The sequence below is a fragment of the Culex pipiens genome, chromosome 2 (genome assembly GCF_016801865.2).
Source record: "Culex pipiens pallens isolate TS chromosome 2, TS_CPP_V2, whole genome shotgun sequence".
Classification (NCBI taxonomy): domain Eukaryota; kingdom Metazoa; phylum Arthropoda; class Insecta; order Diptera; family Culicidae; genus Culex; species Culex pipiens.
Genome location: NC_068938.1, coordinates 93,884,954 through 93,907,895, shown reverse-complemented (window position 1 = coordinate 93,907,895; position 22,942 = coordinate 93,884,954). Strand labels below are relative to the sequence as shown.

General features: G+C 38.0%; 2 protein-coding genes across 2 annotated transcripts in view; both read right to left on the bottom strand.

The window, feature by feature from the left end:
* LOC120415470 (chitin deacetylase 1) overlaps positions 1-22,942 on the bottom strand; it is a 40,899-nt gene extending 17,957 nt beyond the window's left edge. The window contains exons 1-2 of the mRNA XM_039577030.2: positions 22,825-22,942; positions 15,449-16,065 (exon numbers count right to left, since the gene is read on the bottom strand). Of these exons, the coding sequence (XP_039432964.1) occupies positions 15,449-15,503 (55 nt within the window). The 5' untranslated portion in view covers positions 15,504-16,065; positions 22,825-22,942. The remainder of the gene's footprint in view (positions 1-15,448; positions 16,066-22,824) is intronic.
* Positions 9,407-10,242, bottom strand: LOC120415471 (outer membrane lipoprotein Blc-like). Its single transcript, XM_039577031.2, has 2 exons — positions 9,764-10,242; positions 9,407-9,707 (listed from the first exon to the last, which is right to left on the bottom strand). Exons 1-2 carry the CDS (start codon positions 10,119-10,121, stop codon positions 9,466-9,468), a joined length of 600 nt encoding a protein of 199 aa, XP_039432965.1. The 5' UTR covers positions 10,122-10,242; the 3' UTR covers positions 9,407-9,465.

The window sequence follows — 22,942 nt, the reverse complement described above, 5'->3', positions numbered from 1 at the left end:
CAGGTAGGCGGAAATGTTCAAGCCCCAGCACAGATCCCGCGTGACGACGGCAATCTGCACCGCACCGGAATCCAACAGCTGCTCCACGATGCGATGATCAGACGCCGTCAAGCCTTCGTGGATGTACGCAACCCCTTGCGAGAGTGTATCCTTCAACGTTTTATCCGTCATGCGATCCAAAAACGGCTTAATGTCCTCCTCCTCGGCGTGGAAGAACCGGTTCGGTTGAGCTTCAGCAGCACAGTAAGTCAAACTATCAATCGCCGGCAAGCGAGCCAACTTCCTCGAGTTCACAAACACAATCACCGGTTTGTGCGGGCTGAACTTGGTTACGGCGTTGTACACCGGTTTGGACATGGCCGCAATGTGCGACGCGTTGTGCGTAATGTTGAATCCCTGCACGTGCAGTTCCAGCGGGATTGGCCGCACGCTCGGTTGGAAGTTGAAGGTCGCATTCGCGTTGCAACCCAGCCATTGAGCTACGTCCCGGGCGTCCGACAGCGATGCCGACAGCGCGATGATCCTAATCTGCTTCTCAATCTGGGACGAAATGTACCGCATACGGGAGCAGACGACCTCCAACACAGGACCTTCCTCACCGCCAATCAACTGCAGCTCGTCCACAATAAACAGCTGGATGTTCTGGACGTTCTTCCTCTGCTTCCAACGCCGAGACAAAATGTCCCACTTGTCTGCCTTGGTCACGATGATTTGCCCCTTGGCGATCAGCTTCAAGTCCGTTCCGGTTTCCCCCGTCAGCTTGACCACCTTGCAGCCCAAGTTCTGGCCAAACTTCTGGTGCCAATCCATGAAGATCAGCTCGGCCAGCGCGTCCCTCGAGACCAGATAAACAACCCGACCGTGCGGGTTCTGCTGCAACATCCGCAGCACGGCAAACTCCGCGATCTGCGTCTGGATCGGCTTGAACTGCGGGAATCGGTCCGCGTACAGCTCTTCGAAGCGTGGCTCACGCAACGCACTGATCGGCAGCGGCTGCAAATCGAGCAGCTCCGTCGGCGGCAGGTTCTTCTCTGGTTGAACGAAACCGGAAGTTGCGTCTCCGCGCCAATCCACCGGTCGGACACGATGCGCAGGAAGTACTGCGGTGGCAACGGTTCAAACACCGGCACGAAGAACTTCACCAGGTGATCGTCCTGGCAGTACTTGTACTTGAGCAGGAAGTACTCGTGGTGCAGGATAACCGAGGAATCGACGTCCTCAACCAAAATCCAGAACGCCTCCGACTGGCCGTGAACCTTCCCGTCCCACTGGAAGTCCAGCGTGATGGTCAACTCGACGCGCAGTGTAGAACGCGTAATCGGTTGAATGTGCGTGGACAGCTCCAGCTTGGGGAACTGGTGCACGTACTTGTATATGGTCTTGGCCAGCTTCGGCACGCGAATCAACTCTCCAATCTCGTTCGCCTCCAGATCGTACAGCCGCTCCCATGGGAAGTTCTTCTCGATCTCCTCGGGCATCTTTCGGAAATGACGCAACGGGGACATGCTCTGCCACATGCGCCGATCGATCATCTTGCACAGCGTTAGGCACTTGTCCGCCAGCTGGGCCCACTCGCAAACAGGACAATCTCGAAGATGGCACGCAGCAGACGGGACGCGGACTGGGTCACGTACACCATGTCGGCCATCAGGGCAAAGACCTCGAGTTTCAGCTGGGAGATATAGGCTTGCAGGAGGACGTTGACCTTGGCGCTGGGTTCTTCCATGCTTTCCTTGATCGGGATCGGAACGCGCTTTTGCAGCTCGAGTGTCTCTTCCTCGCGAACCGTTATGTTCCGGAACTCGCCGGACATTCGACCGAAGTGGACCTGGAAGTGGTCACTTTTGCGGTCGTACTTGATGAGACCGCTCTTCCACAGGTTTGCACCAAGTTGGCGCGGAAGCCCTCCAGCAGCGGGTAAAAATTCAAAACGAAAACATCCAATGTTTTTGCCTCGGTTTTTGCAAAATTTGTAAACATTACAGGCAACAGTCTAGTACCTACTTGTGGAAGCTGGATATTTTTTAATCAATATTATTTAACACTAAGATTTATTGCATTTTTATGGTTTGACTTATCTAAAACTATTTTTGCATGCATCAAAATTGTGTTAAACATCCAAAAAGTATTTGAAAGGTGCAAAATTAAATAAAAATTGAAAAAATAAAAATATATTTTAAATCCAGTAGAAGGTTCTGTACGGTAGGCATGTTTGGGTACAGTGCCGCCATCTATGAAACAAATGGAGGGTTCACAAAACTGTCGATAGAGGGCCATCGCGCACCAACACTGCGAACCTGGCGGTAAAAATGAGAAACATGCCGTCAGGTGTTCCATTGACACAATCAAATTGCACTTCCACTTTCACCGTTAATTACAGTCCCGAATATTTTCATATTTCATCATATTTCAAAAACTTACAATTTGTGGCTTGTCTTTGAAAAACTAATTTTTTGAGCGCATGCCTTGTCGAATTTATTTTAATATCAGAAGTGTTTACTAGATTCAGCTCCTTAAAAAAAATGAGTTGAAGATAAAAATAGCTTGTGGCAAATGCAATTATCAGGTACACCCACGGTAACTGCCAGAGCTATGATCCCATAAAAAAAAGTGAAATGATTCCAATTACGATCGATTACGATTCAAATGCGAAACAATACAACAATCAGGCTTGCTAATAGTTACGCCTCCTCACTCTTCTTCAAGCAGATTCACTTGTACATAAAAAGAAGCCTTTACGCCTCAAAACTTCCTTGCGCACAAAACAAAAAAAAAATAAGCTAGATCCGCGCGCAGCCTTTTATTAAATTGCGCGAAAACTGCGCCGCGCCGTTTTTTAATTGAATTTTTTAACTGGTTTGAATTGCTGCTGCGAAATCGAAAGCTCTCCGCCAAACTGGTTCGCAGCAAAAACAGAAGAAAGGAGCATAGTTTAGCGGCCAGCGCGGGAAACCGCTCCAAAAGTTACCCAACACCAGAGCGCAAAGATCACCCGGTTTGGCAAAAGTTGATCTGAGGGGGAGAAAATGTCACCATGTCCGGTCAACCTGCCCCTCTGGGGAGTGCAAATATTTGAAGGGGCCAGTGGCCACTGCTAGCCGACATTGCCGTCAGCTGTTTTTGGTTTATTTTTTTTCTCGGAATGCCGTCTGATCAATAAATTTCAAACGTTAGGTAAAGATATGGATTCGGAAAGGCTTTCGCGTGCATATTGAATTAGTATAATTTATTTGCATTTTCTATGATCTGTTGAGTTATGGGCTGCCATAAAGTTCAGACTGTCTCAAGCGAGTTACATGGGAGATTTTGAAAAGTGAGTTGTATAAAGTTCAACTTTTATCTTTTAATGACATTTATGGAAATTTAGGTTACTGGATTATTAGGCTTTACACAAAAATCAGGTTTATTAAAAACCTTCAATTTTACTTGAATCTTCAAGTTTTCAACTACACGTTATGGAACCCGACGCAACAAAAACCGATAAAATTTGCACACAATGCCATGTATCTATTAAGGCAAAGCCCTCGAAGTTAAATGGCAACTCACCATCGAGCAAACCAACAGCATCCCAATACATCCATTGTGGGTGGTAAGAAAAAAAATCCACATTCAAAATTATGATTCCAGAAGTGAAAACTGCACGCAACACATAATCAAACAAACCGCCTTCCCCGCGTTCAGAAAAAAAACAATCATGTGAAATACATTCTATTGTCACTGCCGACTGGCGACTTACAGGAAAAACTCTTGCTTTCGTTCCGCAAAGTTGTAAAACATTGAGTTACCTACGGCATGCACGGATTTTTACATCAGCGCTGCGGATGATCGAGTGGGAACATTTGAGCATCTATTTGGCCTTCCTACCATAAAACATATATCATGCAATTAAGAGAATTTTTTTTTTTTTGTTCAAAATCCAATCAATCTACATTAATTAGAAAAACCAACAAAAATAAAATAGCAAAGAATTTTGGTTTTTTGTAACTTTCATTGTTTAAATTTTATAATTAAAAAATGAGAATAATCATGGTCCAGTTAGTTGAAACAAGCATTGAAGAGCATCAAAACAATATTTCATTGATTCTTATTGAGAAACAAGCCTTACCTGGCAAACTTCGTCCTGCCCTTTTTTGGTTTCCTGACGTTTTTTGCTTGTTTGCTAATTCAGCCTCCTGTGATCAAAATTGGATTTTTCGCAGCTTTTTCCATACAATCTGCAGATTTTCCAGAATCGGTTCCAAAGTGGCCAAAGTTGTCACTTTTTGGCGTAAAAACCTTCCTTGGTCTTTTACGAACCCAACGCAACAAAAAGCACCTATTGAACTGATTCGCGTTCGAACAAAAACGTCGAAATTTTATATATATATATAGATAGATAGAAGATTTATTTACCAATTTTATGAACGCAAAATGTCAAAAAATCAAATTTTTCGCTCTACAGTAGCCTTGGCGTTCTCGATTGCGAGATTCCTACTCGAAACTTGGTATTCGAAGGCTTGATTGTTGAGTTGAGGCAATTGCAAACCTCTTTTTACACCTATGCTTCCATCCACCCCGGGGTTCGAACTGACGTCCTTTAGATTGTGAGTCCAACTGCCTTTCAGCGAATTCACCGAGACAGGATCCAAGGAGAATAGAGATCCTAAAAGGGAGACTGGTCGAAGTGAATTTGACGTACCCAAACAGACTCGAGTTTGACGTATCCAAACGAGCATTTGCCTTTACGCCCAGCAAAATCAGTGTTGCCAAGCTCAAAGCATACGTTGCCAGATCGATTTAGCAAACTTAGACCAGTCTCCCTATTTAGGGTCTCTAAGGGAGAAAAAAAATATATATCAAAATCTGCAACAGTGGATTTGCTGCAAAAAATGTTACATTTTATAACAGTTTTTGCAGCAAGCTAATAGCTAATTTTTGCCCGCGTGTAAACTTGTCAGCGATCTGCAGTTCTCACCAACACATGTTATGCTGACGCGTCCCCGAGCACCAATCAGAGAGAAGAATATGTTGGTGCTCTGACCCACAAAATTCATCAAGCGTCAATGGCGCGGTGGTAGCGTTTCGGATCAGCATCCAAGAAATTGATGGTTCGATCCTCGTTCGGTTAAGATTTTTTTTCGCAATACCAGCAAACAGCTGTCGGTAATAAGCAAAAATGTCATACCCCTATATCGCAAAAAAAATGCATGAGGAAAGATTTCATCATGCAGAATCTGATATACTTCCATGCCGCCATGCATCACAATCATGCGACCGCCGGTTGGGTGCTAGGTTAGATCGGGGCCAACATTTACTTCCCCATCCGACGGAAAGCGTGATCAGACAAATCTCGTCTCGAAAAATGCCACCGGAACCTTCTGGGATCGAACCCTGACCGACTGTGTGAGAGGCAACCACGCTTACCTCTACACAACGGGTCCCGGCTACTAAAACTGCCGAAGAAACCATATTTTTAGGATTGGACGACAATTGCACCCTCCACAGGTAAAAAACTGAAACAGTTGCTTTTCTCCATACATTTTGACGATTTTTCCCATACAAACTTCAAGCGATTAGAGGGAGGTGTTCCCGTGGTCATAATGAACTCAAATTTGCAATTTAGCCAAGTGATGGGTCAATTTTTGGTAGTCCCAAGAAAGCCCGGATTTGGACCATCCTAAAATAAGCAAACATCCTTTCTTGTTTTGTAATCCGCGCTTTGTATGAAAAATGTGAACGTTAAGGTTAAGGTTTGTTTACTTGTTTATGTGCTGCATATTAAAGGGCTGTTGACAGTAAGGAGTCCATAACCAGGGGGCTCAAATTGAGCTCTTTGGTATGGGGGTGTGTGGTGGGCCTATAAAAAAGAAAAAAAAAATTTTTTTGGATTGCAAATTTAAGTGACAAATTGTTTATTTTTTTCCCTGTACAATTTTTCTGAAAAATTCTAATCATTACCTACTTGTCGAAAAAAATATCCTTTCTAATGATACAGATTTTCACTTGCACATTTTCAAGCCCAGTCCGCTAAATTGTATGGAGCCTTGTATGAAAAAATCTTCTGATGCAAAATTGCTTTGCGAAACAAAGAGAAACAAAAAAAAAAGTTACTTTTTCAAAACTTTTTGCCTTCCTGAGGAATGGCTATAAAATCACTCGAAAAATCAACTTCTCAATTAGATCTCCTAGACCAACCTTCATGTGTACATATCGACTCAGAATTAAATTCTGAGCAAATGTCTGTGTGTGTGGTGGGATGTTGATCAAAAAATTGTCACTCGATTATCTCGGCACTGGCTGAACCGATTTGGTCCGTTTGGCCTCATTCGATCTATTCCGGGGTCCCATAAGACGCTATTGAAAATTATAATGTTTAGTTAAGTACTTCAAAAGTTATGCTAAAAAACCATTTGGACAAAAGTTCGGAAGATTGTAAAAAGGTTGGTTTTTGTTAGATTTCCATTTTCCAACGAGTCTAAAACATAGAAGATCTGACAACTCTGTTAAAAATTATTGATTTGATTTGATTTGATTTGATGTGATAACCAACAGGGCCACAAGGATGACCTATGTAGCGGTTGCCTAGAATTACAGTGGCTCAGACTTAAAGGGAGCATCTTCAAATTACTGCCGTATGAAGGGCCAAAAGGGGGTGGTTGGACGCGAACAAGCAAAATCACTCACGGTGTCCTCAGGAGAAGAGAATCTCCTTCCGACAGTAACCTCCAATAACTCCGAAAAAAGTCTTACAAAGCTGAAAAACAGGGTGTTGGGGGCCTAAAAGGGCGCGGCAGACAGCTGGAGACTGACAGAGGTCAATAGACGTAGTAATTAGACAATCCTTTAGAATTGTATAATTAATAAACTATTTACACCTTGTGACGTAGTTCTGGTCTTCCACTATCTACATCCAATCTCCGCCATTACAGCATACCGTCCACTGCCCTGATGCTCCCTCCCCGATCCCCGGCTTTGATTCTAACTACTTATAAAAAGGAAAATCATAGATGAGAAAAGGTCAATGCGGATAGAGAGCAAATCGAGCTCAGTATCCCCTCACAAAGACTGGTAGTAAGTGTTAAAAAGATAGTGAAAAATATGCAGAAAGGCAAGACGAAAAATGAAAAGATAGTATGTCAATGCGGATGGATCGATGATCCCCTCACAAGGACAAACAAGAGACATATGGTAGGGAAATCAAGAATCTGTGATAGAGGTTTGGATATAAAAAGGAACGTGCTCACCGGCTTCAAAATCAGCTTCTTTCAACCTTCAAGGAAAAAATCGTGCTTGAATCCGAGCAGCAAGTCCAACTTCCGGCAGCCCCGCAATCGAATGAATCCACGATCGTCCGCCCCTGTTACAACTCTATTAAAAATTATAAGCACTTAAGTGTTTTTTATACGCTTTTTTGAGGACAGATCTCAGATATTTTGATGAAAACGTTGTCCGGATCTACCATATGACCCATCGTTGGATGCGTATTCAAATGACCTTTCCAACGAGTCCAAAACATTGAAGATCTGACAAACCTATTAAAAGTATAATAATGTGAGGAAGGCACCAGCCACCTTAAGGTGGATTAGGTATCGTTTTTTTTCGTAAAATCGCTATAACTCGTGATGGGTACAAGCAAACCCCTTATGTTTATTATTCATTTTTTTTTTGTAATTGTTTGCTCTACAACTTTGTCGAACATTGATTGTTACACTCTAAAAATAACCCTCGTAGGTTGGAAAAAAACACGAAATTTTAAAATGATTTTTTTCCAAAAGGAAAAAATAACCCTTATAGGTTATTGTAGGTTCGAAATATACATTCAATTTCCTTAAAAATAACATGAAAAAACGTATTTTTTTAGTGTTTAGAAATGGAAGGGGTCGTCATGAGATTTCGAAAAACGGAGCTCGGATTCGTGATCAGGGACAAAAGTTACCCCTTAGGACAAAGTTTCACGCACATCGGAAAGGGGTCGGGGCAACTGCTGTGTGAGTTGGCGCAGAGTTGTCCACATAAGATTTAAAAGATTTTTTCATTCCTTCCTAGAACGGCTAAATTTCGTCATAGAGGGAAATTTCAAGGGAATTAACGCACTGGTTCACTGAGAATCGTGCCTGTTCAGGTTGATAAATGAGTAAAATGAGTAAATGAGTAAACAGAAACTTTTAAAATCAATTTTGGAGTAGGTCTGAGTAAACACAACTGCACCAAGAGCAGTTCATTAAGCGCACCGCACACTAGACCTTGTTTACACAATTTAAAACCGTAACCAGACCGAGGATCACCATCGTCGAATGTGACACTTATGTTGAACGAGCTGTCCAAAAAAAGACTTCAATGCCCTGAAGGGCACTTTGGGCACTCCACGAAAACAGTCAACAAACACTTAGTGAGCATTTGCTTAAGGGCAAAATTGGATAAAAAGAAACCCTTCTGCAATCCCCATTAACCTTCTTTACCTCAGGTTTTGCATAATTGCATTGTTGTCCCGTTTCGACTGCTCAAATCTCTGAAAGATCTGATTCAAGTAAGGGCGTCCGTTGCTGGTCACTTTTTTGGAACGGTTTCCACCGACAGAGAGGTGTCAAGTGGACAAGATCACGTAATTGAAACCTCTTGACAACTCTCTTGGAATCCGCTCAGTATGCAGATTGGGGTCTCTTTTTGCTTCTCCTCCCAGATTACATCACGGTCACCCGCCGCACAATTATGAAGTTATGTTTCCCGCCAATCTCGAGAGATTTCTTTTAAAATGGCTAAACACGGCAAGTACACATTCCCTGCTTTGTTACAGTGAACGCTAAAGAGCGATCTTTAGTTCAAGTACATCCCGCTTAACCCAATTATAACACCGGGCTAGGCAGGTTTTGATCTTTTTTTTTCCTCCTCCTCCTTCTCTGAAAAGCCAAACACCGGAAAAACAAGATCGCAACCAAAACCCCATATTTCAATCCATTAGGCCCATTGTGATCTGCACCCTTAACAAGACATGGACGAGCCGCCGCCCGCCAATATCGAGTAACAGGTTGTTTGCCACTTCTTCGACTTCAAGCGATCGGTTTAGCTCAGTCAGTTGGGAGTTGTTGGGGCCTTTTCAAGGGGGAGCGTAATTTTTTCTGGCACAAGAAACGGCTCCGGCATTGTGGCTAAGTCGATGATAGCCGTGCGGTGCAGCTTTATTAAATTATATCCCATCATCCAATCTCACACTGAATTCGAGCTCCACTCTCTGTGTGAGGCCTGTACGATTGGTGGCAAATGCTTGATGGTTTAATAGAAAATTACCGTTTTTTAAAGCTTTTCCACTTCTGGTGCTTTGCGGTGATGGTTGCACTTATTTTTATGAACACTTTTCCTCTTTGTTACTTTTGTTACAATAACGTTTAGTTAATTGAAGGGCACTTTTGTAGTAACTAATCGATTTAAGTTATTGAAATAAAAATCTATTATATTTTCAACAAAGTATTTAACTACAATTTCGAACAACTAAAAATCTGGACATCTTTCGTCCAGCTGGTTCGTAAAGCGAATCTCCGTTCGATCGATGTACTGACGAATGGCGTGAAAAGCCCTTGTGTTTGCCTCCACATCGTCCGTAAAGCGACGCGTCCTCGACAGGAACCAATATCCTTCGCTGGACCTATCCTCGCCCAGCTGCTCACAAGCCCAAACGATAGAAAAGTGTTCGTAATCGGTATCAATCACCCAGTAGTTGGACCGGTCATTGGCTGCAAAAGTTTGCAAATTAAAGTTTGTAATATAGGCCAAGATTGCAAAAACTCACGTGCACCAAAAAATGAAACGTTCAGCTTGGCCTGAACGATGTCCTGCTCGGGGAAGGAAAACTTGGCGGTACCAATAGCTTCAATGGACGTTTCGTTGACCAAACTGTAAGCAGAGTTACGTACGGACACCGTAGTCGGATCCAACAGTCCATACTCTGCCTGGACACAGTCATAGTTTGTCTGGAAATCTTTCTCGAAACGTTGCAACTCGTACCACTTGCCCAGGTATCGCGTCAACGCAAAGTTCTGAACCACGGGAACATCTGTCCGGCAGGGTCGGTCGTAGAGCACGGCGTTCACTGTGACCGTGCCCAGAAGTACGAGCACGGTGAAGAGTAGCGGAAATTTGATCATCATGTACTGTGTGAATGCCACGAAAGACTGGTACGCCAACCAATTTATAGAATTGAGCAGCTGCGTATACGAATTGTTTTGTCATCTTCTGATAACGATTGGGAAGTGCCAGAAAGATCTGTGATGTAAATTATCAGATGGCCTGATGGACGCTGCGCTTCTACCGTGAATCAGCGAATCCGCAATCGAAGCATGCGACATGTGAGCCAAAATCTACGAAAATGAGGATTGATTTGTTCAGTAGGGGAAAGCTACCTAATTTTAGCTTTGAAATAAGTTTTGGTATCAATTTTCACAAGTATTCAAGTTTCAACAAGTTTTTAAGCAGAAATTAACACAACTGAAAAAAACATGTGTGCAATTTCTACTCAAAGTGAAAAAAAAAAATGCTTAAAACAAGTGAACTCAAAATTTGAGTATATCTCTAGAATTTCCCAATCATTTTTTGAGATTTCAGCTTTCTATTTTTTTTATTAGTTTTTCATACAATAGTCTTTGTACAATTTTGCGGGCTGGTCATTTAAAATGGGCATGTGAATATTAGAATATCTGTATCTTCAGTCTTCACCCAAAGTTCAAGACCGGGCGGATAATAATTCCGAATTGAAACGAGAGGAAAGTACTATACAGGAGAAAAGCAACTCGCGACTAAATTTTGAGGCTAGGAATTTTGACAGGTATGATTTTCATAAAGTATTCGCCTCAAGATTCGCCTCCTTTTCTCTCCCATCAGAAAATTAGGGACAAGGTAGCTGTCAAACTAGGCCAAAATGTTGAAGTCACTCACAAAATGAACTTTGAGTGATTTGAGTTCATTTCTGACGTCACGATTTTCTTCTCTATTTTGCGAGTACTCTCGCGCTTACAACAACAACAACATATCGTGTTCATTTGTTCATTGAAACAGTTCATCCGACTGAGTGGCTTAAATGGACAAATTACTTCCACTTTGTCACCGAACCATGGTGGCTGATCAGCAAAGTTCAATATGCCGAGAGTCTTGGGTTCTAGACTCGGACTCAACACAATTTTTATTTTTTTAAGGGTGAACTTTTTGGAAAATGAACCCATGAGTAAAGTATTCTCAGTTATTTCGGAATTTATCCTCTCCGTCCGTTCACAGTAAGGATTCCAGCTGCACAGATTTGTCTGTGTTTCACAGACATTTGAGCTTGTGTCAAACATTTTTTGTGGTGCACAGACTTTTAAAAAACTTCATGAAATTAATATTTTGTACAAATATCAACCAAAACTTATTCCGTTAGTCTTTCTTAAAATCGCAATTTCTGATGGATTTCTATGACTGTAAATTGATATAATTGAATTTTTGACAAATGCACAGACATACACAAACTTTTTTACAGACATAAAAAAACCATGTGGCATCCCTCGTTCACAGTACCATTTTACAGGATAAAGAACAAAGCCCTTTATCCTCTCTTATGTCCTCTCTTATGTCGATGCCCAGTTCTGGGTGTTGAGAAGAGATTTTCTGATTGATTTGGTGTAAAAAAAATGATTTGGTGTCTTTGAAAAAATTGTAGGTTTTTTCAGAAAAAAATAGAAACACGGAAAAAACCCGTTTTTTTAACTCTTTATGACTAAAAGTTTAATTCCCAGAATAAGTTATTTTTTATTTTCTAGATTTGTTTTAGGAGAATAAAAAACGTATATTTTGCGTTAGAGTTCAGAATGGTGCAAAGTCTCGTGATATAATTTTATGATAAAATCTAAAATAATTGAAAAAAAATATTTCGAGAGGCCTGTATCTATTTTTTTCGCAATTCCTTACAAATTCTCACAACTTTGCCGGAGACATCAAATCAATCATAACATTTCCTCACGAGATATGAATTTTTATATACACATATCGACGTCGTCGTGCTATCTTGTCGCACCCGCCATTTCGACGTTCCAAGAAAAACGCGTTTTAATGTTTGACCTTGAATAAACGAAAAGTAGAGCACGCAATGTAAACAATAACAAACACGTTTTGTTTCGCTGACCATTCTGTGCATTGTCCCGAAGTTTGGTTGTATTTGGTTGCTTGAGTCCCGAGTTATAATTACAAATGTTTACAGTAGTGTAACTTGTACGTGCGCAAGTACGTGCGTCAAACGCATCCTGACCTGAAATCCCTTTGGTCAATTGTCACACTTAGGGTAGGGTAGTCATCAATGAGACACTTTTGGTTTTCAACCTTCAACGATTATTCTAATTTTTTCATCAGCATGTTTTAATGAGCTTTTAGTTGCATTATCTTTCTTTTAATGTGCTCTAATATTGACCAAAATATGAGATCGATCCGACATCTACAGCCAGAGTTATTCAACTGTCTCATTGTAGACGCACTTGGCAGGAACAATGAGACAGCTGGGGAACAATGAGACACTCTACGAAAATCAAATTTTTTCTAGCAATACATCATGTTTTTGTATTGTTCAATTGCAGGTGACTTGCCTTGAACATTTTAGAGCAATTTTGCCAACATGAAACTTTTTATAACAAAAGTTATACTAAAAAGTATTTAAATTTTGTAAAATCCATATATTAATACCAAATAACTTTGTATTTTTGGTTAAATGAAGTTTAAACTCTATAAATATGCCAAAAATCACTTTTAATTCATGTTTTGAAAGATTTCCATCGATTTTGAAAAGTTTATTGAAGAAAAAACAAAGTGTCTCATTGTTACCCATGGGCTGAAATGAGTGGGGAACAATGAGACAGCCCTGGATTCTGGCTATATTCTAAATTTTGGCCAAATCTAATGAAAGGACATTGTAGCCCAACTTAATCCCTATAGAACGTCGAAAGAAATTTGAAGAAATATTATTTTTTGTGTAAACGGCAGCCTACGAGCGAAAAAGTTTTTTTTGTCCATAATTTACTTTTACACCCCAGAATCAAACATTTATGATTTACTTTTCAAGGGATCGTCCATAACCAAAGCCACTAATATGGCAGACGTGTATCCAGTAGACACACCTTTCCCTCAAATATGAGCCTGATTGGTTGAAACTACGACTTGTGAGAGCCATTTTATCATTGTTCCCCGTGTCTCATTGATGACTACTCTACCCTACATCAATTTTCAGGGAGTGACAATATAGCACGACAAGATTGAAACTACTTTCATATGTAAATTGACAAAAATGCACGAAGTTTTTTCGGTTTTTGGTGAATATCTCAGGATTGAAATCGAATTTTGGGGATCTGTGAAGGTCAAAAGGTGAGGCATTGTGAGCTGCACAAAATGGCGTTCTTAACTCAATTTGGCCCAAAATGCACGTACGACAAGTTAGCACGATGGCGACGATATGTAATTTTTGTATGGACAGCTGTTAAATTTCTATGGACGAACCAATGACAAAAAAAAAAAAATGCTTTTGGTTCAAGCCAAAAAATAAAAATTAAAAAAACGGATGATTTCGTAGAAAACTGCTAACCAGCTTCAATTTAAAAACAGTGCACTTTGGATGGCCGCATAAAGCCTTCGCTCTAAATACAGAGCAATTTTAATGAAAAAATTTGGCAAATGGGGAATTGGGGCAAAATGAACCCTTTGCCGTTTTGTGCGGTGGATGAAACCATCAACAATCGATTCCCCGGATTTTTTTTGCATTAGAGACACTAGTTTTCACACCAGGAAACCAGCCGCGTTCAATAAAGTCCGATTTTGGGTTCCATTTCGCCCACTGTGCGGTGCATTTAATCATAAATTGTAGAGGGTCGATTTGCAAATTTAATTTTGTAACTAAAAAAGATTTTTAAATTTAGTTTAGCAAAAAAAAATATTTCAGAAGATCATATTTTTGGTATCAGATTTTGCCCTTAAACTGTTTTCAAAATTTTTTTAAGGCGGATTCAAAATCAGATTAAAATTTGAACGGCTACTGAAATGGAATTATGGAATGGACCGTTTTAATGTTGAACCTGTGCTTGAATTTTCATGGAAGTTGGTTTAGATTAACCAAAGTTATTAATTTGGAACTCAAAACTCAAAACATGTACCTGAACTACAATTTTTCATCTCTTATAAAAGATAATTTTATCACAAATGCCTATTTGAAAAAAATATTATTCAAATTCATGTTCAAGCAAGAAAAAAAAAGACTTTCACCGGATGAAAAGTTATAAAAATTATTAAGTTATGCACTAAAATAAAAGCCGGGACCGTGGTGTAGGGGTAAGCGTGATTGCCTTTCACCCAGTCGTCCTGGGTTCGATCCCAGACGGTCCCGGTGGCATTTTTCGAGACGAGATTTGTCAGATCACGCCTTCCGTCGGATGGGGAAGTAAATGTTGGCCCCGGTCTAAACTAGAGGTTAAGTCGATAGCTCAGTCCAGGTGTAGGAGTCGTCTCCCTGGGTCCCTGCCTCGGTGGAGTCGCTGGTAGGCAGTTGGACTAACAATCCAAAAGTCGTCAGTTCGAATCCCGGGGTGGATGGAAGCTAAGGTGTAAAAAGAGGTTTGCAATTGCCTCAACAATCAAGCCTTCGAACACCTAGTTTCGAGTAGGAGTCTCGCAATCGAGAACGCCAAGGCAATGCTGTAGAGCGAATAATTTGATTTGATTTTTTTGACTAAAATAAAAAATATCACGTTTTTTTTCTTTAAAATAAGACATACACCTGAACAAATAAACAATCAGATGGCAGTATCTACAAAATACTTTAAACAATTGATAATAGAGAGACTTTTGAGAAAAATTGCCCGGGAATCGATGCCCGAGGATAATTTGTAATTTTTCCTGTACGATTTGAGATAAACCAAATTTAAAAATTTCAACAGTGTTCTTATTGCATCTTAAACTCGGTTTAGTCTACTTTTTAATTTTAAGAGAACTCTTTTATAGAAACTTGTATTGTAAAAATTTTAAAGATTTTTTAGAAGAAACCTATCTTATTATGAAAATAAGTTGTCATCAGTCAATATAAGTTCGCTCTATTGACTTTTTATCGACATCAAATTGATCGTTTATGAAAACATTTATCGGCAATTACTTCAATCATAGCTATCATAAATTTAATGATAACTTTAGCGGTAATATAATTAATCACGTTTATCATTGCAACACTCTGGTTCGGCCTTTCACTTTTTCCATTACCGGATAATTGCGCAATGCATATTACCGTAATGTTCCCACTTTTCGTTTACCCCCCCGAAAAAAGTGACTTTCTTCCAGAATCGCAAAAGTTTACAGTAAACGTGAACAAAACCAGAGCACAAAAAGAAAAACAAGTCGAAAATGAAATGCATCTTGTGTCCACACACAATCTCGCGCAGGAAAAAACTCACAGACTCAGTCGCGACTCTTGTATACGTACCATTTCCAGTGAAAGTAAACAGCACGGCCGCTGCAAAAAGTAAAAATAGACCCATTCCGGCTATCTTTTTCTTCTGTGTTATTTAATGTTTTTTGCTGCGCCAGCTGTCGTCCCAAGACCGGTCAGTTTTTCTTCTCACAGAGTGGCTTTTCCTTTATTTCACTCTGATTTTTCAATTGTCGTTGTCACATCAATGCCATTTTTTTATTGTGTCGATGAGTTATTATTTTGATTTTCCTTTTGTTGTTCACTTGTTGATTCTTCTTGTTTTGTTTTTCTTTTCGGTTGCTCTCCCTCACTTTGTTTGATTTTAATTTTTACTTTTACTCTCTTTGTTTGATTTCGACACTTTTTCTCCCACGAATCTGTTTTGATTTTCCTCTGCTCGGTTATTTTTCTCGATTGTTTGTGTTTTGTTTTCACTCACTTTTGGGAAATGGTTCAACCCATTCAATTAAAAGCCACTCCAGCGCGGGTTTCACCCATAAATTTAATTCGCGGGCTCCACTCTAATCAAGTTTTCTGCTTGTCTTGTCACACGCTAATTTTCACCCACTCAGGTTTGGGTTCGCTTTTCATCCCGCTCTCCGTACGTGTCACCGCGCTGTGGCGTGTTCCTACACGAAGTGAAAAGCCGTTAAAACACGCTCGAAAATCGCTCTTTTCGCCAAACTTGATCTTGATCCCGATTTTCGTTTGACTCTAGGGTAGAGCTTTTTATTTAGACCTAATAGATTAAACCAAACAAAAAAAATTAAAATGATTTGTTTTCTTAAATTGTCATCAAATCAACAAAAACACAAATTCAAGAATTTAAGGTCCAAAATAGGTCCACTCCCCCTATACGCTTTTCTTTCTCTAACACGCGACCAAACTCAGGACACGCAACCACTTTTCCTTTCACGTCTTAGATTCACGGTTCGTATATCCGTTGTAGCGCCGCGGATTGGCGGGCCGGAGCACGCCCGGTGCTGATGCACTTTGTCAAGGTGCAGGCAGGCTAGTGCGTCCATCCCGGGAATTCCCGGGACAAAAATCCCGGGATTTTTCCAAAACCGGGAATTCCCGAATCCCGGGAATTTTCATAATTTGTCCCGGGAATTCCCGAAATTGAAAAAAAACAAATTTTGGTCTGAAAATTCAAATTTTGTTGTAGAAATAGATGAACAGATGAACAGTAAAATACATAGTAATCGATACGAACTTTAAAGCATTAAAATTTGTATTCGGCATATATCAGCTTTAATTTGACTGATAAGAGAAAATTGATTATAATTTAGTCATAGATCCGCAAAATGCCTGGCGCAATAAATATTTTCTATTTAATTTTTCGTATTTTTGAAGACTATTTATCATATTTATATTTATGATATTATAATTGAAAATTATCATCTTAAATTATTTTTCATTAAACTCCGGATTTTGGGGCAAGTAACGAAATAAGACAGCTATTTAAGAAAAAAAATGCATCGTGTTTTGAATAACATTGGTTAAAACAGGAACAGAAAAAAAAAATTTAGTACACCGATTTCCAAATGTATTGCTCTGAAATCTCCTGTACCTTTTCAGCCTCTATTCCTGATTTTCCCTAGTTGACGGTAGTAACTTAAAGAGAATTATTAAAATATGTTTTATATAAAATAAAACATTCAACAGTTATCTAAAATTTTGCATTGACTGTTTTTTTTAGATATGAAGGACAATAGCTTATAGGAACTTTTTTTTTCAAAAAAAAACTCTTGTGTTGTTGTCGCTTTTCGTTTTTGTAGATATTTTCAAAGAAATTTGTCTAGCTTTTCTAGTTATGGCATATATTAAAATATATAGAAGAAATTTATTTATAAAACGCTTATTTAATTTGAATAACATTGAAAATTTAAATTTGAACTTTTTTTTAAATAAAAAAAATAATTTTTATTTCTTTTAAGTTATTTAAAAACTGTCGTCCTTGTTTAGATTGAAGTGTAGATTGTCACCAATTATTATTATTGAGCTTGAAAACATATCAAATATTATGAAAACAAACATTTTATGACTGCTTAAAAAATTTCCCGGGATCCCGGGAATTCCCGGGATTTCAAAAATATTTTTCCCGTTTCCCGGGAAATTCAAAACCCGGGAAAATTGGACGCCCTAAGGCAGGCACCATAATCTGGGCGGGTGTCACGCAATAACCATGGGAAGGTCTCAACTCTTGGAAGTGCGCACGGAGATCTGCGCGCCCGCGAGGTAAAAAATGACTGGGGAAAATTCTCTGCGAATTTGCCATTAGTTTTTTTTAGGTTTGAAGCAAACTTTTCCATAAATTTGTTATGTAAAAAATCCAAGATAAATTTTGGTTTTAAAAATAATAAATAATTGAAAAACTCCATCAACAAAAGTGATTTTGTGATTGATTTTGAAAAAAGTTCAACTGAAAATAAAAAAAAAGTTTCATTGAATTATGCTTATCTTTTTGATTTTCGCATTTTCGATGGCAAAAAAACCATTAAAATATATTTAAAATCTTCTGAAATTAAAATATTTCAGAAAAAATGACAAATGTTTCACTCAATTAGACTAAAACTTTTCAATTGCCGATGTCTCAGCAAAAATTAAAAAAAAAGTCTATGAAAAAAAAAACTAAACGTTTAAGAAAAAATAAATCAGTTCTAGAGTTTTTTTAAAAGGTTCTATAAACTACTGCGTTTTATATGTTTAAGGTGAAGCCGTTGATCATTTTCAAAGAAAATTGATCATCACTCTAAAATTCTCTGTATTGAATTCAATTTAACGAATTTCTGCACCAAAATTAATCAGCATGTGCCGGTTGTTGCCTTCTTGAAGCCACTGAAAGAATTTTTGGTCTAAATCAAATGTGCTTCAAAATTTATATAATTGTGTGATACAACCATTGACGTCCTAGTTGACAATCATTGATAACTTTGCAAGGAATGGGATAATCGTTGCCAAAAGGAATCAGCATGTGTAGGGCACTATTCTAAACAACTTGTAGAAGGAATTTTGTCAAAATATTGATAGCGACGCAAAATTTATATCTTTGAACAAAAAATCATGGCAATGATGGAAGTCTTCACGTTAAAGGACCTTAAAAAAGAAATGCAAATGATGATTTGCTTGTATAAGTCGGCATGATATAATTTAATCCCTTGAAATATGTTCATCTGGAAACTGAGAACAAAAACCTTTTTTTTAATCAAAACAGTAAAAAACTATGAATAAGAATTAAAAAAAACATCTTGAAATGTCGTTTACGCATTTTTTGTAATGTCTGTTTGTTGTTCAAAAATACATTTTACACCATATTAAGGTATTTTTTAGCAATTTTCTGTCTAACCCCCGTCTAATTTTTCCTTTAAAAAAATAGGTTTAGAAAAAAAAAAACAAATTGCAAAGCGACGTCAAACTTTAAGAAAAGTTATTATCTTTTCTGTAGCAGCATAACTGGAATCATATTTGTTTGTTTATTGTAAAGTCATATCTTAAGCATATTGTGATACTTTTTGCATGCAATTTTTAAAGTTGAAATTTATTTCCGAAATCAAAAATTTTACTTTCTTTTGATATCGACTGCCGAGAAACATTTTTTTTTTAAATTTGCAATGGCCTGAATCTTTTTGCAAATGATTCTCTGGACTTTTTAAAATGACTTGATAAAATGCCGTCTGTGTTCCTGTGTGGATCAATCGGACCGCGCACTGGACTCACGATCCAGAGGTCGCCGGTTCGAATCCCGAGGTAGACGCAAAAAAATCTAAGTGTTAATATAGGTATTCGGTGCCCTCTCCCCGTGCCATACCTTCACACTTAGGAGACCCGGGAGGCGGAGTCTTGTCGCAAAAAGAACGATACACGCCTGTGGATCCGTTGACGAAACCCCAAGGTTTAAGAGGACCACATTATAAGGTGTTACGTCGGTTCCGTTTTTTGACAAAAAGATTTTTTTCACTGACTGCGACATTTCTCATATTATTGCGATAGTCCAGAGAATTGCCATCAGAAGTAGACGCTGATGGCGCGAAAATTGTGCTCTGTTGGTTGGTGATGCTGAAATTGGAGGAAAGTGATTGGAATAGTGTCTAAAGTTCAATGGAAACTAAATTGAACAAAACGTTTTAATCTGAAATATTATCTACATCAAGGGTGCCCAACCCTTGGACCCTGCGGGCCAGATATGATTTTTCTGAAGCAGTGGCGTTCCGGAATTGGGTACTAAAGCCCTATGTCAATTTTTATGTACAACGGTAAAAAACACGATTAAAAACCATTTCTGATCACTTTTTTTTCATTTAATGCAATTTTTTTTGACAAGACAACATTTTTTCGATGGATCAACTATGGTGTCCTTGGAACGAGTTGTCAAGTAGGAGCTTTTCTGTCAAGAAGGACCGCGAGGATAATTTTTCAAAATTGATTTAAAAATCCATTTTAAACTCTTTGTGGTCGTACAAAGGGTCATTGTACTCAGAAAAATAAGCTTTATCGCTGTAAACAATAATATCAGCAATCTAAGCTTCATTTTAGGACCCAATTAATGTTCGTAACATTTTTTTTTCATAGCATTATTATAACCTTTCGGAAGTCACGTGTTTAGCCGTTTCATACAAGTGCCTTTACAAAGTGTGTTCAAAGTACACGTATTCGATTGTCGGTGGGTTAATTCCGTCTTTTCAAAGTAAACAAATAATTAAACAATTAAACAAATAAGATTCATACACCTTGATTTTAAGAAAGAAACACAATGTTAACTTTCAAAAATGTGTTTATTTGATTTATTTGTATATTGTTATATAACAGAACAATATATAACAAAATCAATGAACCATGATAAAAATTATTTAAACGAAAATTGAGTTAAAATCTTCATTTTAAAAACACTTTTTGTGTTGTTTGGCATTTTTATTAAAATATTTTTCAAAATAAATGATAAAAACACACACAAAATAAAAAAGTGTAGGAAAATATATATTGAATAGTTTTCAATTCGCAGATCTTCAAATTTCTCTACACTATTGAAGTTTATAAAAAACTTTTTGCTCCCTGATTTCTTGACTCATTTTGAGATTTTTTTAAAATATTTAAAAAATATTGCAGCAATCTTTATTTTCAGTATGCTTCAGTGTTTCAAATTACTTTATTATGCATTTTTTAAACAAATTTTATCACTGAAAAATACAAATCACTAAAAGTACACTGGAAATACATATTTTTTAGCTTTCTAATTTAATAAAAAATCAATTACAAACAAGATCCTCAAAAAAAATCAATTTGAAGTTAACACAGTAAAAACTGCTCTTGCGCCATTTTCCAGTTCTGAAAATATCAATAAATAAAGGTTAAGAATTAAATTCAAACATTAAGAATGTTTTGAAACAATAATAATAATAAAAATTGATCTCAAACAATTTTAAAAAGTTTAGATAATCAATTTAATTATTGTATATTTCATGAACAGGCCAGTCAAAGAATAATTTTGAAAAGCCGTCGCGGGCTGAATGAAATGGCTTCGTGGGCCGGATCAGGCCCGTGGGTCTGATTTTGGGCAGGCCTGATTTACATCAACCTTCTACTGCCTAATTGTTATTTTTCTCTTGATCATGAGCTCGTTTTGAACTATTTTTCGTAAAAGTAAAAGTAACATCATCAAAATAAATAAATTGAATTCTCATTCTTAATTCTTTTGAAAGATTTGAAATTGTTTAAAAAAGATTTTTTGTGAGTTTTTAGATCGAAGGGGCAAAATAATAAAAAAAATATATTAAAATTTTAATAACAAGCCATAGTCTCAACATTTGAATGCAAAAAGTGTTTTAAAATGCATTTTACACTTGTTCAGTTTATTTGCAATCATTAGTTTTCTAAAAATGTTAGATTTGACGAAAACAAAAATTTTAGCGAAAAACTTTTGCAAACTTTTTTCAACCCAAACATGTTAAAAATGATTCTAAACACAGGGGAATGCATTTCAAATTGATTTCAGCTCATTGTACTTAAATTTCCATTGAAATTTTGAAGTTTCTTGAAAAAATATTTTTTTGCCCCCTGATTTTTCAGGCCAACTTTGAAGGGGGGACAATTTTTTTGATAAAATTTGTACCAGAGAAATAAGATTTAAGTAATATTGTGTTTTATACTATAATTCTACTATGCTGGTTTTCCTCCGGTTTTGTAGATCAATGTACTGAATAATTATAACTTTTCTGAAAAAGCACATGAAACTGCATCATTAGCTCAACGTGATGAAAATGCTTATGGGGCATTTATGCGAACAAGGGAAGAGCACTTTTAGGCTTTACATTTTTTTAGGCTGCAGATTGATATGATAAATAGTACTTTCATGAGATTATTGTTATTATTAATTTATTATCGGTAGTTGTACTGCTGCCAGCATATCTTTATACTTTTTTTTCGAAATTGTTCTTTTAATTTAAAATTGAGTTTTGGTTGACCAGAACCGAGGGACAAAAACCTTAAATAAAATTTGTATCAGCCCAAAGTAGATATAAATAAAACAAATCAAATTTGAAAATAACACAAAAAGCCCAAAAATCATGAAAGAAAGAAAAGTTTGTGAATGGCAATAATATTATTATTCCTTAACATTCATTCCAGATTATTTATATAGGACTGCTAATACAACCTTTGAATTTAAAACATTTTTCTAATATATTTTCAAATTAATCATATGTTCTTATTAATGGAAAACACTTTTAAAGATTAAATATCGAATTTGAGTTGACATTTTGTACCACCACTCTCGTCCACTTCCGTCACACGTTTTCCAAATTTGCGTACATTATCTCTACGTCTCCCCCTAAATCGCTTCCAGCATTTCACCCCCCTCATCCAGCACCAGCGCAGAAACCACCCACGCCACCACGCTCAACTTCAAACCAAATGCGCGCGCGCACACACGACGCTGGCTGGCTGGTTGAGCTGCAGCGTAATTAGAGTGCAAAGAGATAGAAATTTCTTCGCTTCGTTTTTCTTTTTCAATGAAGAGTGCGCGTGATCGCTTTTTAGTAGATTTTGATCGTCAAGGAGCAGCTGCTACTTGTTGCTGTGTGCTGCCGATGGAAAACAGTTACTAAAATCGGTTTCTGCTCGTTCACTGGACGGAAAAATTGACACCGGATAAAGGTTGATGTCATGTGAATCGCTTCTTAGATTTGTAAATGTAAAATTGTGATTGAGTTTTTCACTTCACTCAAACAGAGTTTTCCACTTATTGTATTGTAAATTAAAAATAAATGTAAATGGCAATTGTTAATTCTTCATTTTTTTTTAATGTTTTCATTCACTCAGTCACATAATCACTAATCACATTTTATTCTATCAATTTTGATCATTAGCTAACTAATAACAAATCTCACTACCGATTAAACAGCCCACGGATCCTAAACCCGGCAAAGGCCCGCACGGTTCGCAAGACACCACGAGACTTTTGCAGAAAGTCGGTCCAAACTCCACGAGCGACGGATCGCAACTGACTAG